Raw genomic sequence first — 15913 nt, forward strand, 5'->3', positions numbered from 1 at the left:
TGGTAACAGCCTTGGTAGTACCAAAACTTCAATGTTAGCGGCTACATTTGTTGCTACTCATTACTTGCCATCATTATAGACTTCACTCCCCACTGCAGGGTGATTAACTAACTGCTCCTACTGCCTGAGCCGGGTGTAACACAACAATGTTTCATTACCTCCTATCAGCAAGCATGGCCATCCTGAGCCAAGTTGTGAAGGACAAGCTGCCACGCAAGTGTTACATGCAAACTCTGTATACACCACAGTCTGATGATCTAAAAGGAGCTATCCATTTTCTTGTGAGCAGAATAAAATGTTCTTTAGTAAACTTACCACAAAGAATCCAGTGGCGGCCCCACAAACAATGGGTGGTGAGCGTGTGGAGTTAGTGCAGGAGGTGGGGATGGGGAGGCAGCACGGAGCAGGGCGTTTAATAATAATTAAAAACAGTTTGAGCTTACCTTAAGCTGCCTGCTGCCTCCTGCATCGCGCTGCATCTCCGTGTGCTCTTCCGGGGCCCAGGCTCCCAGCATACACTAGGACAGACTCCTTGTGCAATCCCCGTGCTGCTCTCATTCTATGAAAGCAGTGCAGGGATTGGCCTGAGTGGGCTGAAAAGACGGTCCGCTCAGGACAGGGAGTATGTGCAATTTCTCCAGCCTGGCTGTACAATACAATACAATACAGCCAGGTTGGAGAAACCTAAGAGCGCATGTGTGTTTGGCTGGCCTGAGATGGCCGGCCAAACACACAAGCGCACTTAGAAGTGCACATAGAACTCCTCCTTCCCCATCCCATGCCCCAGCACTCCCTGCACATGCTGGGTCAGAACCTGCAAATGAAAAATACAATGATGAAAGAACATCGTTTTATTTTTTACATGCTGGCTCTGAGCTAGTAGGGAAAGCTCCTCTGCCATTGCGGAGTCACCGCGCCTGGACAAAATCACAAAACCTGCCACTTTGTTTACTGCCTTCACTAGGTTTGGTTGCATGTTAAATTCAAAGACTTGAAAAATCTACAATAATGTAATTTTCTGAAATGTCAAATGATAGGAGGTGGGAAAGGAATTGTTAAACAGGCTGCTACATAACGAACACCCATACCAGTCAACTATGCTTAACATCATGTAAAACGCTCCGCTACATATTTACTAATTATTATAAAAAACAATATGGCCCCAGAGTGGAATATCACAAGAACTGCAATATGTATATATTTTGAATGTTTACTATATTTATATACATTTATGGAGTCTTACCATTACGTTGTGAAGATCGAGAAACTCTCAATGAAGACTGGTTGCCTTCCACAAAAGGATCCTGTGATTTTGTACTTAAAGTGCTGGTGTGAAGTGCTGAATCCGAATTTGTCCTAGGAAAGAGAAATCTGAAAATGTAATTGATAAATACTTGGAGGAATGGAGTACATTTCGTCCCACGAAAATTGAGCTTTGATTCGCAGTAAACCAAATGCAGTTTAAAAGTCAGACCCTACAATTTGGTGTCACTTAAGGCAAGCAATGCCTGGTTCTTAAGGCTTCAGCCTTCTCTTTAGAAACAAAAGAAACGTAAAAGGTTCTTGCTAATAACCAGGCCTTAGCAGTGTAGGGCCTTTCACCTGTATCGTAAAAACGGAATACTGTGGGCATTTCTTCAGTGCTGCCCAGATGTCAGTTGGAATCGTGAAATAATTTTCTGTCTGACAAAACATTTGGTCGATTGTGTTTAGGGCTTTAAGATATTTAGTGTGAAATATTACTAATACATACATGACTTAGAAGTGGGTGGAATAGTGGACAATGTGTAAACACTGAGTAAAGCAGGCCACAGAGGCTTGCTGGAGTTTGGTTTAATAGAAGGAACCAGAACTAGAGGGGTGCCATTCCTTCGGTACCTTCTAACAGCATACACGCTGTGAAAAACAATGGCTCTCTAATATATGGAAGAAGAGCAATCTGACAAGGGAACCACATGAGTGTTGGAATGCATTTCTGTTAAAGAACAAAACTAAAAAGTTTGAGAAGTATTAGTAACCGAGGTGAGCTCGAACCACAGTTGGTATTTTTCAACAATATTACAATTTTATATACAAAACAGAAAGAATATGTAGTACGTGACCCAATGTACGCAGCAGCATTTAGAGCACCAGGGTTTCCAGCGATTGAGCCCCAATGCAACTAGTGCATTCAGAGCACACCTAAACAGTGGGAGATGAAAAACACTTGCTGCAAGTATAGAAGCATCCCGTGCATCTCACTGAAACCTGCATAACCAGCTCCAACTTGAAACTCAACCAAACCAAAAACAATTTCCTGCTAATCACCAAGAAACAAACTTGGCTCAATGAAATGAACATTGACAGATTCAATTGAAGTCACCCTTGACACTAACCTCGCTCTCAAGCACAATGTCAAAAAAAGAAGAAAAGCCTAGCTCTCTGAAAAGATACAGAAAAGTTATGAGACGCCAACTCGAAATGAGACAAGCAGACCAAGGGTTTTGAGGGTATGTCACATTTGCAACAAAGTAACCTTTCCGCCATGGAAAACAGTATTTACAACGCATCATTTACCATGCAATACTTTTACCATGCAGCCTTTATTACACAGTGGCTTTACCACGCATTGCCTTTGTACGAAAATCGAAAGTATATATCAGGTAAGTGATAGCAAAGCGGTCAAGCTGCTTGCGGCGCACTCAGTTGCCAGAGCTAGCATTGGGAGTAGACCAATTCCCCTTATTGTTCGAAGCAAAAGACGAAAATAGACCGCTGCACACCAATTCTCAAACAAATTGCAGTTTATTTTTATTTATGTACAGAGCAAACATCAAAGCGTTTCCACTCAGGACGAGTCCTATTTCACTCCAACGGCCTGCTTCCCATAAAAACTGACTCCAGCACGCCTCGGCTCGCTTTCAGGAGTTATTATTGCGACCACACACAACCTGGTAACGCCGTTCAACCACCAAACAGTCTTTGCCAAACCTGGGGTTATAGCCATTTTCTTGTGTTTTTATAAACCAATAAAGTTTCAACAACGTTAAAGTGACAGTGCATAACAAATGAATGAAGGCAAGTGCAATCCTTTTTATAGGGTAAAGTGACCTATGCCATGTGTAAAAGGAGCATGATTGTAAAGTGCTAAGATTGCATTTTCTCTACATAAAATGCAGTAAAATAAACATATAACACTACAACAATGAATCTATGGTGACAATTAATTCAAAACATTAAAAATATATAAATACATTTAAAATTCCTTAATCGTCATTACCATTGCTAATCATGGGCCAGTGCCCCCAACATCGCTCTAAGCTCCCAAGACCCAATCTCGGACAAGACACTCTACATTGAAGTGACCTGTGGATTCTCCCTGCTGTAGAATAAAGTGAATTGTGCCATGTGCAAAAGGAGCATTACTTATAAAGTGTTTTGGTTAAATTCTCTCTATATATAATATATAGAGAATACAATAATTTCACATTATAATGATATACAAGACTTTCAAATACATGAAAGATAAAAATGTATTCAGAATTTCTCAATCATCATTAACACTGCTGATCCTGGGCCAGTGCCCAACGCTCTAACAGGCTCCCTTTGCTGGACCAGTGCCCATCTGCCATCTCACTATTTTATCAAAGTTAGGTCACTTCTTAAAATTATAAATGAAACTAAAAATATAACGTGCAGAGAAAACTTAAAACTATGTAAATAATAAGTGTATTAAAGATAAAAATATGCTCAATTTCTTCTTTCTATCTGTTCAGCAGTGCACCATATATCTGTACTTGTTACCAGTTCAGCTATTCATCAAGCAGCCATTAACTTCCCTGACCTATTCATAGATGGACATGTAAATCTTCCTCGACAGAGTACACGGCACCATATCCAGAGGTAACTTTAAAAGTGTTTATTGGAACAACATAGTGCAAAACAAAAGTAAACAGGACGGTCTACGCGATTCGGCTCCCAAGCCTTCTACTGGAACATAGAGTCCCTTAGTCTACAACGTCTCTTAAAGTGCTCAAGTGCTTGATCCCTCTTCCCTTGTTACTTCTATTCAGCAACTATACTGCTAATCCCCATGTGCAATGGGTGACAAATTAAGTCAACCATTTTACCATATCATTTGCAAAGTACAATTACGTTTTTTAATCATACATTACATTACAATGTTGTATTTCATTATTTCTTTTTTTTCTTTTTTTCATACATTGTTGTAAAGTACATGAAGTGCATCCAAATGCAGATGTGAATATTACGAATAAATAGATAGAATTTCAAAAACATTTCTAAGGATGCCTAACAATCTTAATCAATGCAATATGTAGAAGCAACATGAGTGTCTCTATATTACCATCATTATCGGACTCCAGAGATTAAATCACCTACAATGAAAATATAATAAAAAATTGCCAGTTTAAATTACACAGGTTTTAAAGTGCATGGAGGTGTTGATGTAAAGTGACTGGTGCGTATATGCATTATGGATTGCAATTTATCTTGCTGTCTCAAGTAAGGTACATTTTAAATTTCAATCCAATATGCCAGTGCATTTGTCCTTGCATGCAGAATCTCCAAGAAGAAAGGGGTGGGGGGGGGGGGGGGGGCGGATATGTGGATAACCTGTTTATATGTACATTTGATGTAGATGACATTTTTCCATTATTCTTTACAAAATCAAATGAGGACCCAAGATGTAAACAATATGCATTGCTGTTGCTATGAAGCATGGGTCTCATATGTGTGTGTTAATTCATAGGTAATTACTCTATAAGTAAAGTGACCTGTGCATAAAACGATTGCCGTAAACTACTAATCCGATCAGTTCTTAACCTTATGGTCATGACATTTCCTAACATCACCACTGGTCTAAATAATGCTACATCTGATTTCTAGTGAGTCCAAATAAAATAAATTTCCTTGGATGTTCAATTTGTTGGAATGTGCAGTCATTAGTTCCTATGCCCTTACAAAATTGGAGTTCCTGCAGTTTAATTCATATGGGAGACACTATGTTACAAAAACTCCTTCTCAGGATTTCCCTGCCCCTATTACATAAAAGATATTCCTTACAGCTCTTTTAGAAAAAGATGTGTACGTGAAGTTAGGGATGTCTGGAGCTATGCATGGCAGTAGAAGCTGATAAATCATTTGCCCTCACTAAGATCCAATATGGATTCCAATAGATGTATGTGCAGTTCTGAATACAGATTATGTCCTTGTGGATTTTCAGTGCGTATAGCCAAGATGAGTCGTGATTCTGCTTGTATTAGGTTCAATGTCCTGTCACCACATCACAATTTTTATACCAAAATATTTTAATTGTTGGAAGTTCTGAAAATGTCTGGCCATAGGATAGGTGAAATCTTTGTTTTTGATGGCCCGTAGATGTTGTAAGATCCTTAACTTTAATTTATTATTAGTGCTTCCAACATATAGTTTCTTGCAGGGACATTGTAATATATACATCACAAACTTTTACTCATTCGTGATGTGATATTGGATGTGCTCAATTTTACCATTTGGAAGTTTATAGGTTTTGGTGTTTAAGCCATTGAAGCAAGCTTTACACTTCAAGCATTTCCAGAATCCAGGAGTATTTAGCCAAAAGGATGAAGTTGGTTGTCTTATTCTCAGGTGACTGTGTTAAAATGTCACCTAGGGTGGCTGTTTTCCTGTAAGTTATACTTGGGTGTGGTAATAATAATAATGAAATTTGTAAAGCGCAACAAATACCCGGAGGTGTCCTGGCGCTATCTAGATCCTCTGAGACTGCTGGCGGCAAAAGCCGAAAATAGAAAGACCGGCTCATTGTGAAAAAAGCTACGTTTTTATGTAAAGTTTCATCTAGCATGAGAATCTTCCAATTCCTCTGCGTGATTTCTCTCAGCTCTTTATTTTGATTATTGAAATCAATGATCAATGGTGTCTTCGCTGTGATTTTACCCAGGACCATCTCGACGTGATATCAGGAGGTTTTTTCTTATTTTTAGTTTCTTGCAGTCTCAATAACTTTCAACGGGTAGCCGCTTTCAAGGAAGCAATCACTCATTTCGTTCAATTGGACTTCCATATCAGAGGCTTCTGAGAAGTTTCTTTTTGCCCTGAGCATCTCTCCGTAGGGTATACTCCATTTGAAATGCTGTGGATGCGTGCTGTTGGCTTGAAGTATGCTGTTGCACGAAGTTGGTTTACTGTGCATCTTAGTACAAAGTCTTTGATTTTTGACGAAGACTTCCACATCCAGGTAAATGGCGTTGGATTCACTGATGGTGGATGTGAAAAAAAGATTGTATTTGTTTTTATTCAAGGATTGAATGAATTTTTCAAAATCCATGCGATTTCCCTTCCGTATCACGAAGAGATCATCGATGAATCTGATCCAGACTACGATGTTCGAGCCGGCTTGAGTCTTCAGGATTTCAGATTCCAATACTGCCATAATCAGATTGGCATAGGTAGGCGCAAAAGATGTCCCCATTGCTGTCCCCTGCCTTTGATGGAAGAATTCACCCTTGAAGAGGAAAATGTTATGGTTAAGACAATGATATATAATATATCCTAAAATCTCCATGCAATATCCATAGACAGGAGTACAGCAAAAACTGCTCAACGGAATTACACCAAATTTGGCAGGAAGCTAGATCTTGGCCCACAGATTGTGCTTTTTGTGATTTGGTATAAATCTGTACAGTAGTTTTTGAGAATTTAAATGTAAAAAATATTTGCATAATTTGGCAGGTGCTCGGGAGAGTCTTGCAAGTCTCCAGCAAGAGCGCAAAATAAAAAATGCAACACTGTGATTGGTCGAGAGGCCAGTTTTTCCCGTCAGCATTCACGCTCTCATGGGTGCGAGGGGCTCCTGCAAGTCCTGCGAGAAAGCTCTGATGAATTAGCAGAGATATACCCTCAGACAACGCACGTTTTGACTAAAGAAAACAAATCACCAAATGAAAAACAAAAACATTTATGTTTTGTGACTTCATATTGTACTATTTTGTGGATTGTGTAGCGTGTGCCTTAAAATAGTACAATTTGTTTGCCAATCCTTGGATTGGAGTCGAGGGAGGTGGGTAAATCCTCCCCCCTTTAAGAGCATTGCGGTTGAAAAACCAGATCAGAGGAGATTTTGTGGCTTCCCGGGGAGTCCCTTAGTCTCATCAAATCACCCAAATCTGATAATAGCTGTGAGTGCTCTGATTGGCTGGCTGTTGGAATGTTAGAAATGAAATAGTAATAAAAGTGTAGAAGGTGCGGAAGTGAAGTAAACAAGCTATATGACGGAGCAGCAGAAAGGCATGCTTGTTCCTCTAGATTTAGAGAAGCGGCGTCTATGGGATAACCACTGTGAAGGTAATACATGTATATTGTTTTTAACCAATTTTTATGATCAAGGGACTCTCGCGAAATAGTGAATAGTAAAAAGGAGTAGATACATTTGCAATACACTATTAGTAGGAATGCATATTGTGGTCCTTGTTTTTTAAAGGAAGTGTGTAAGAGAAGTACTGTGATGAGTAAATAGTTAATTCTTATTTTCACAAAATTTAATGACCTTGTGAGACTGATGACATCATGAAAAGCAGGAAGGAGTAGGTGATGTTTCAATACACACTGATATGCACACTTGTTACTGTAGGGAAGGAGTCTTACTACAAATGATATTTATCGAAGTCTATTATTTATGCTCATTGGCTTGGGAAGAGTTGTGAGTAGAGTTAAGGCTCATCCACACACCCTGCTATGAACACCCGTCATCTGCGAGAGAGGAATGAAAGCATAGCCCAATCCGTCTCCACACCCTACTATGCACAACCATCATTATTAAATTGAAGGTTGACATGCTATAAGAACATACAATTAAAAAAAAGGGTAGAGGATGTGGCGTGATGACTAAAGCCGCTGACTTTGAAGATGGGGAACTGGCTTCGAGTCTCGGCGAGAGGCTCAGCATCAAGTGACTCTGAGCAAATCACTTAATCTCTCCGTGCTTAAAAATGAATGTGTCCATTTGATATATATAAATATATATTTATATATATACACCCAAATTCATGTCAAACTGAATTAAAAAGATGATGCCGTAAAAATGAAATGGTGAATGCTGCACCCTGTCCTATTAGCTTATAGTGACCATAAAATAACCAGGTTATGCGGACCTCACCAGGACAGAGTAGAGATTGCGCTTAAAGATCTGTAGTTGTATTTTAGACGATGCACTTCAGGATACTTATGAACCTCTACCAATGCTGAATCGTGTGGATTCAGATCTCCAAGGTGTTGAACAATGCATAATATATACCTTATTATTGTGTTTTCTGCCAACTTCCATTACAAACTAAATAATTACTTGGATTGCAGAAAGGCTGAGTTCTAATATAGATGACCCTGACTGGGTTAGCTTTATTAATTATTACAATATTTGCCGCTTCCAAAGGTGAGAGCCCTGGTCCTAGAGGGGTATATATACATTTTTGCCAGCAAATAAAGTGGTGCTCCTTAGGTAGGTTAATTATATGTTAATTTATTCATAAACATTTAAAGGAATAAGAACTGACTATAGGGACTCAAACATTCTGCATCTGCCTCTAAACTTCGAGGTTGGGGAAATAATAATATAACAGAAAGGTGATGAGGGTGCTGTAAAACTACTGGACACGCCTAATGTTGAAGGAGAGAATTATGCTTATTCTTCCTCCCAGAAAGCAATCCTTGGATTTGCGCACCTGGATGGTGGTAATGCCCTAAACCATAGCCTCCCAGACTGCACACTGACCCCCCTTAGGGAAATCTCTAGGTCCTCATGGGCCTGAAGAAATATAACTCCATCACCTCCATCCTGATTGAGCGCACTGGCTTCCCTTAATATCGCAGCCCATCTTCAAAAGCAGCTGCTTATCTACAAGTTCATAATGACCAGCATACCTGGCTGACAAGCACACAATCTACAGTAGCTCTTGGCACACCCGCATTCAGGGCACCAACAGACAGGAAGCAAACAAAAGAACCTTCTCCATGCAGAAAAGACCTACCCACAACCATCAGAGTTGCCCCAGCCCTGTTCTAATTTAGAAAAAATCTGAAGACCCACTACATAAGAGAAAACTAAATCATAATGCAATCAATCCACAAACCAGCTATACCTCCTATGTTGTCAATGTTCAGCTCCCCACTGCACTTCTGATAGGTTTGTACTATATAACCATCACAAAAACAAGTTACTCACCTTTGATAATTCTCTTTTTGCTGGATACTCTAACAGATTCCTCATCTTTACAATATCCCTAGGTGCCAAACTGGATCTGGAAGATTTTTCAGCATAACCCCTGAGTGCCGGGAGGGGGCATTGTGAGGCTCCGAATGATCTCTGTTCTGCTGCAGCCGCATATAGGTGCCACCCAAGAGTGCTGACATAAATTACTTGCTGGACACCCTTTGCCTCCTCGAAGGATGTGGAGCACAAAAACATATTATTCATGCAAGTGTGAAGATCTCTAAATTAGGACCATTTTAGAAGGAAAAATAATCCATTTCACGGAACGGGGAGGAGTGAGGGCAATGAGGAATCTGCAGTTAGATAAGAGTCCACCAGAAAACAGTTTTACAAAACGTAAGTAACTTGCTCTTCTGGTAGATGTTTCTTACTGCAGACTCCTCATCTTTAGAATAGACACCAAAAGAAGTACAGCCCCCCAGTGGTGGATGTGTGGAAGGACTCAGACCATGATGGAGTGGACCTTCAATCCTTCTGGAGGCAGCTTCTTGGCAAAAGAATAGCAGATCCTAATGCAGAGAACTATCCACCTGGACAAAGTCCTTTTTTGCACTGCCTTGCATTTCTTTGCCCCACTCAAAACTCCACATAGATCTGATCATCCACCCAATGATCTTTCGTATGATCAGTGTAAAAGCTCAGTGCCCCTTTCAGCTCGAAACTATGGAGTCCCTCCTGCTCTTTCGAAGGGTGAGGGAGAGCAAAGACCATCGGAAGAGTGATGGCTTTTCTGATATAGCTACCCTTTTGTACGCAGACGATGCAGCGCTGATGGCCCGTACGCAACTGAGTCTTCAAAAGGCTCTTTTAACTTACACCGCGTACATGGACAATTTGGGTCTGAGACTTAATGTTTCAAAAACCTGCTTTATGAAGTGTGGGAAGGGTAGTTCTAACTGTAGGAGTTTCTTTATTGGGGACAGTAAGGTGGAAGTAACCAAGACTTTCCCATATCTAGGAATCTTGTTTGATTATAAGTGGACGTGGTTTCAAGAAATTAAAAGCAGGAGCTTACTTTTTATGAAATCTACGGCAGCTCAGGACAACTTTGCAAAGAAGCTGGGCAGAAGGTCACCAGCTATGCTCCTGCACATTTATCAAGCAAAATATGTCAGCATAGCCACTTATGGGGCTGGTGTGTGGGGTTTCCAAAATACCCAACTTATCCAGCAGGTCGAAAAAGCGTTTTAAAAATAACTTCAGGCGGTCTCTGACAGTACTCCAACTTACAACTGCCATACAGAATTGGGAGTTCCGTATATCTCCAATATCATTAAAGCTCAACCCACTCTTTTGTGGCATAGGATCCGGACCTCCCCCGGAACTGACCTCAACCGTGATATCATAAGCGATAGTATGAAGCTGGAGCGGGCCACCGAGAATCCATTGTTAAGATACATAAAACGTGTTATGCATGATCTCGGTCACCCAGAATATCATAATTTTCCAGACTCCATAAATTCTGTCTCCAGGAAAGAGTTCAAGAGAATCTGTATGACACACCTAGAGGCAAATAGGTTTACCCTAGAAACAAGTAAACCGTCAGTGCAATCTCATCAATTGATTTTAACCTCTTTTACCATACAGCCGTATATACAATATACTTTGAGCGGGTATGACAGATACGTACTGACTCGTTTCAGATTTGGGATTTTCCATCGCCTGATAAGCTTCCCTAAAACAAACAACTGAACGAACGAGCTATGCAGTTTCCCATGAGATAATCAGTCCCAGCAATTATTAATTCATGTGGTTTTATTTTGTAAATTTTATAAAACACAAAGAAAGAGGTGGATTTTACCAATCTTAAGATCAGGGGGTTGGACAATCTTGCAATTTTTAGAAAATGTGTGTTTTACAAATGCAATTGCCAGTTTTTTAAAAAAGTATTGTGAAGGCTAGAAAAACTATTCTGATCTAAAAATGTATAGGGGTATATGTTTCTGAAACCTCACGATGAATTTGAATCCTTGACATACTGTATTGATCATTATTTGTGATATGAAATGTATTTTTAACAAAAAAGATACTATGTTTTTGACTTTTTGTATGCTTTTATGATTTTATATCGGAAAATCGGATAAAGTTTGTTCTGGTTCTGATATGAAAGGGAGTCACAACCTTTCGTCCACAGCACCAGTTTGTTCGGAAACAAAGTTGAGTAGGGCATGTGGAATGATAAAACTTTAAGATCACTCACGCAACAAACTGAAGTTATCACAATGAGAAAGACTGCAGGGTCAGGAGATAAGCGGCTCAAAAGGGAGCCACTATGGCATCACAAAAGATTTAGAAGTAAACAAGGTGATTTATTATTTCAGAAACCACATCATCACAGCAGGTAATTTGAACAAGGATTAAGGTAAATTCAAAGACAGAAAGAGCTGATAGGTAATCTTTAACCATGCCCACAGCAAGTCCTTGCTGGGACAAAGATGAAATAAACAAGGCATGCAACAGTTTGGCCAAAAACGGATCCGTATGACAAGCACCACATGAGGCCACAAACTTGTGCCAGTGACTAGCATACACAGACTTTGTAGAAGGACGCTTAGCCAAAAGGTGTCCATCTACTACTTCAGAAGGGGGATTGAATGTAGACAACTTCTACCGCTTAATCTCCAAATATGGAGGTATATATTACTTAGGTCGGGTCCAATATCCTGCACCCTGCTTCTGTGACAGAAGGTTCCGCCAAAGCAACAGCCTGTCTGCGGGACAGATACAGATACCTATACTACTCTAAGTTTAAGGTCAGACACACTCCCGGTCTAATCCAGAGCCACTACGATAACTTGAGCCTGCTCGTTCCTGATTTTGTTCAGAACAGTGGGCAGGAGCGATACCAGCAGGAACGAACAAAAGAGTTCTGTGCCCCACTCTAGGTGGGATAGATCTCATAGAGGGAGAGCTTTCGTTAACTCTGCCACCCTGAAGTGTGAAAGCTGCATATTTTCTGTAGTGGTTAAGAGGTTGAGCCAAGGTTCTCCCCGTTGCTGGAAGACGCCCTGCACCACCTCCAGACGGAGCTTTGATTTGTGTCACTCTAGTCGTCGCGGGCAGATAATTTATGCCATGGCATCTAAAGATCTTGCTAGGTGGTGTAAAATCATGGAAATGCTCTGACATTTCAACCAGTTTTAGAAGTGAAGGCCCCCTGCCACAGGGCCGAGGAGCCAACTCCCTTTTTTCTTGCCATACCACATAGCAGAGATATTGTCCATGAGGACCTGAACCAGCCTCCCCTCGATCAATGGCAGGAAGACTTCCAATGTCAATCAGATGGCCAGCAACTCCAATAGGTTGATGTGGAGATAGGTATTTGCCAGAAAACAGAGTTGTCAGATCTTCATCGCTTCCAAATGACCTCCCCAGCCAAGTAGCGATGCAATCACCACTATCGTCAGCTCTGGGTGGGGTAGAGTGGGGTCTGGCAATGGTCCAATTGAGGTTAAGAAGCCACCATTGCAGATCTTTTGCAGTCTCCTTCAACACTGGGATGGAATCTTAGATTCTGACAGGTTCCCTAGATGGGGAGATACACACACGTTCACAATACAAAATACATTAGGTAGAAGCATTACATGATTGTCCAGTCAAATACTTGCTTTTATGAAAAAATGAGTGTTTATATACGACCACAAAGTAAAATACAAAATTCACAGAAAAAACACATAGTCCTCAAATGTCAGGGTTCTCGGGTGCTTGAATCCCACTCCCCTCTCCTAGTGGTAGTAGTTATTCCCCATGCAATATAGGCGACATTCAGGTTACGCCTCACTAGTAGTCCAAGTCGCAGGAGTCCTACTCTGACTCTTTATTAAAGTCAAATGTGTTCCAGCGCAGATAAGCTATCTAGCTGGTTAGTTCCTTCTGGGCCGTCTAGCCCATTAATCAACTTCAGCCCACAGCAGCAGGATCCTAGTGACCGGAGTCTCTGAGCAATCCCCCTTCACAGGCATTTAAGATGCAGCTGGCTGCCTCCAGCATATTTTTCACATGTGGATCAGGTAGAGCTGATGTCAGGTGTCCTAGTGTTCCTCACGTGCAGTCCTGCAGTAGCAGTCACCAGGGATGGGGGAGAAGGGCTTTGCTGGCAATGGGAGGGGGTTCTAGATTCTCCTCCAATGCCATGGGTACAAGGCTCCTACTGCTGGTCCTCAGTCCCGGGGGCCCCCTTCCTGTGATCTCGATCAACCTACGCTCTGTGCTGAAGCTGCATCCCACAACCCCCCCACCCCCGGCACACAGGGTCACCATTCCTTTCTGTCCATAAGCTACGGCCCAATCAGCGAAGGAGCCCCACCTGGCAGATGGGGTCACCGGCTTGGTTCCGCGCTCAGGCACAGTAGGAGTTATTATGGCAGCCCCACCTTGATACTTGCACACAGGCAAGGATCAAATCAGTGCAGCAATGGTCACAGCTCAATTCACAGCTGCCCTCCTCTGGCATACAGGCGTACCAAACTTTTCCCCAACCACAGACAATGACCGAATTGTTGCTTTTGCGGTCGCCTCACACCTCGCTAGGGGGATTCAATTGCCAGAATCTCCCACTGAACCTCACTCCCTCTAACACTCTCCTCTCCCTCACCGGGCAAATTGGCCTAGGCAAGCAAGCAGACAGGTGTTGCGATCCAAGGTCCAAAGGCAGGTGGTCTTGGATTTCCTGGGGGATGTCTCCCTCACCCAGCTGGGAGGCTAGCAGGCATCGGTTTCCCTTCCTGGTCGCAGGCAGAAGTTTTGCAGAGCGTCTCCTCCTTGCATAGTCCACCTAGCTGCTTGACAGTTGACAATGTTAGGGGTCTTCAGCTCACCTTCCTATTGTTTACATTTCCAGACACCAAATGTGGTTTGAGTCTGAATCTTTGAAGTTTATGTTGGGGGTCTGCTTTCTTTTGACGTGCCCTTTCCTTTGCCATGCCCTTCCTCTAGAAAGCAGTCTGTCACAGAGGGAGCGACTCCAAATTTGATAGCCTCACAACACAGGCCAAGGGAGTGACGAGAGGTTCACACCTGGAAGTCAGCCACAGAGGTGTGTACCTTAAGGTTATCCCAGGAACTCAACGCTACTTTTTAAGATTCTCTTAGCCCCATCTCCTTCCTGAGATATAGACAGGCCCCTTCCCACTGACCTCTGTCACCCTTTGAAGTGTATTGGAGAGCCTGGCTCTCCCTTCCTTCTGTGTGTCCCACCAAGCTTACAGGAGTGCAGCAATACACTAAACTGTCTATGGGGGATTCCTCTACCTCCTCTACTCATTTTCATCCAGTCAGCCCTGGGTCTCCCAAAATAGAACCCAGAGTCTGCCATGTATTGTGCCCTAAAAGGGCACACATACACCCAGCAAATGCATATAGCTGACATGCACTGCACAGCACTACATCGTTCATGCACTGTACAATTCACAGGGACATAAACACCACGCGCATGCATAGAATATAACACACTACCTAGCACTGCATTTTCCCTGTATTGTACAATTAACAAGCACGCATACACCCAGCACATGCGTAACACACAAGCACATGCGTAACACACAAGCACTCCACAACAAACCAATGTAGGCGGGAGTTAAGCACACATCAGTGGAACTTTAAATCAGTGAGCCTATAGGCCTCTCTCCAGTGACACAGGTTAAAATGACCAGTTCACTCCTACAGTTCACTATACAGTATGCTGCCACCAGTGCCTAATTCCTGATGGTCAATTGATATCAGTATTGGCATGCGTGTAGTTGTTTAATTCCTAATAAAGGCAGTAGCCTTTCGCCACTATGGCGGTAGCACTTTGGGCCCTCCTCCCGGTCCAAAAAAAGACCATAATCCATGAGACAGCGCTATGTCATTGCACACATACATGACCTGTGTTTGCATATCACAGCAAAAATCAGCATTAGGGATCCAGACATCATTACAGTTTGGACACTCAGGGCAGGGTGCATGTACATCACCATACGAGGGACTCTTCTGTCTCAACAGAGAGTAATGACCAGGCCCAGACTCTCTCTATGGCTCCTTTGGCAAAAACAGCCTGAACATCTACTGCAAAATTATCTAATGCTCGTCAAACAGAGGCTCCGAAGTAGGCAGGCGAGGCAGTGGGACAGAAAGGAATGGCAAGGCACAGCCCCAGTGGATGACCCTCATGACCCATCTGTCAGAAGTTATGCCCTGCCACCTGACGAGAAAAAATACAAATTCAGGCTCCCACAAGGTGGTCTTGTGCCACTAAGGGCAAACTAAAATGGATTGGAGACTTTTTCCAATGGGGCTTGGCACTGGAAAATTCGCTGTCCCTGTGGGCCTGGACACTGTCTGCTCGATTCCCAGCCTCAACCCCAAAAGGACTGGGGTGCCTGTTGTTAGGGTGGTGGGCCATGACACTGCCTTTCAGCAAAACCTCCAATGATGACTCGCGAGGTCGCGAGGGGTGAAATTGTTGGGCATACTGCCTTGTGGGTGTGGAAAGAGAGAGGCACTCTGCAGTAGCTCTACTTTCCTTAAAGCAGTCAAGGGCTGAGTTGGCCTTCTCTCAAAAGAGGCAAGACACATCCAAGAGTAACACCTGGACATCACCCAAATAAGGCTTTGGATCTTATCCATGTGTGGCGCAGAGCACCACACTAGTTCCTTTGCCTAAACAGT

General features: G+C 42.3%; 1 protein-coding gene across 5 annotated transcripts in view; it reads right to left on the minus strand.

The window, feature by feature from the left end:
- CRTC3 (CREB regulated transcription coactivator 3) overlaps positions 1-15913 on the minus strand; it is a 1114890-nt gene that overhangs the window by 310370 nt on the left and 788607 nt on the right. For all 5 annotated transcript variants that reach the window (XM_085644305.1, XM_085644304.1, XM_085644303.1 and 2 more), the window contains one exon: positions 1244-1356. In XM_085644305.1, coding sequence (XP_085500431.1) covers positions 1244-1356 — 113 coding nt within the window. The remainder of the gene's footprint in view (positions 1-1243; positions 1357-15913) is intronic.

Source organism: Triturus cristatus, chromosome 3_1, assembly GCF_964204655.1.
Source record: "Triturus cristatus chromosome 3_1, aTriCri1.1, whole genome shotgun sequence".
NCBI classification, from domain to species: Eukaryota; Metazoa; Chordata; class Amphibia; order Caudata; family Salamandridae; genus Triturus; species Triturus cristatus.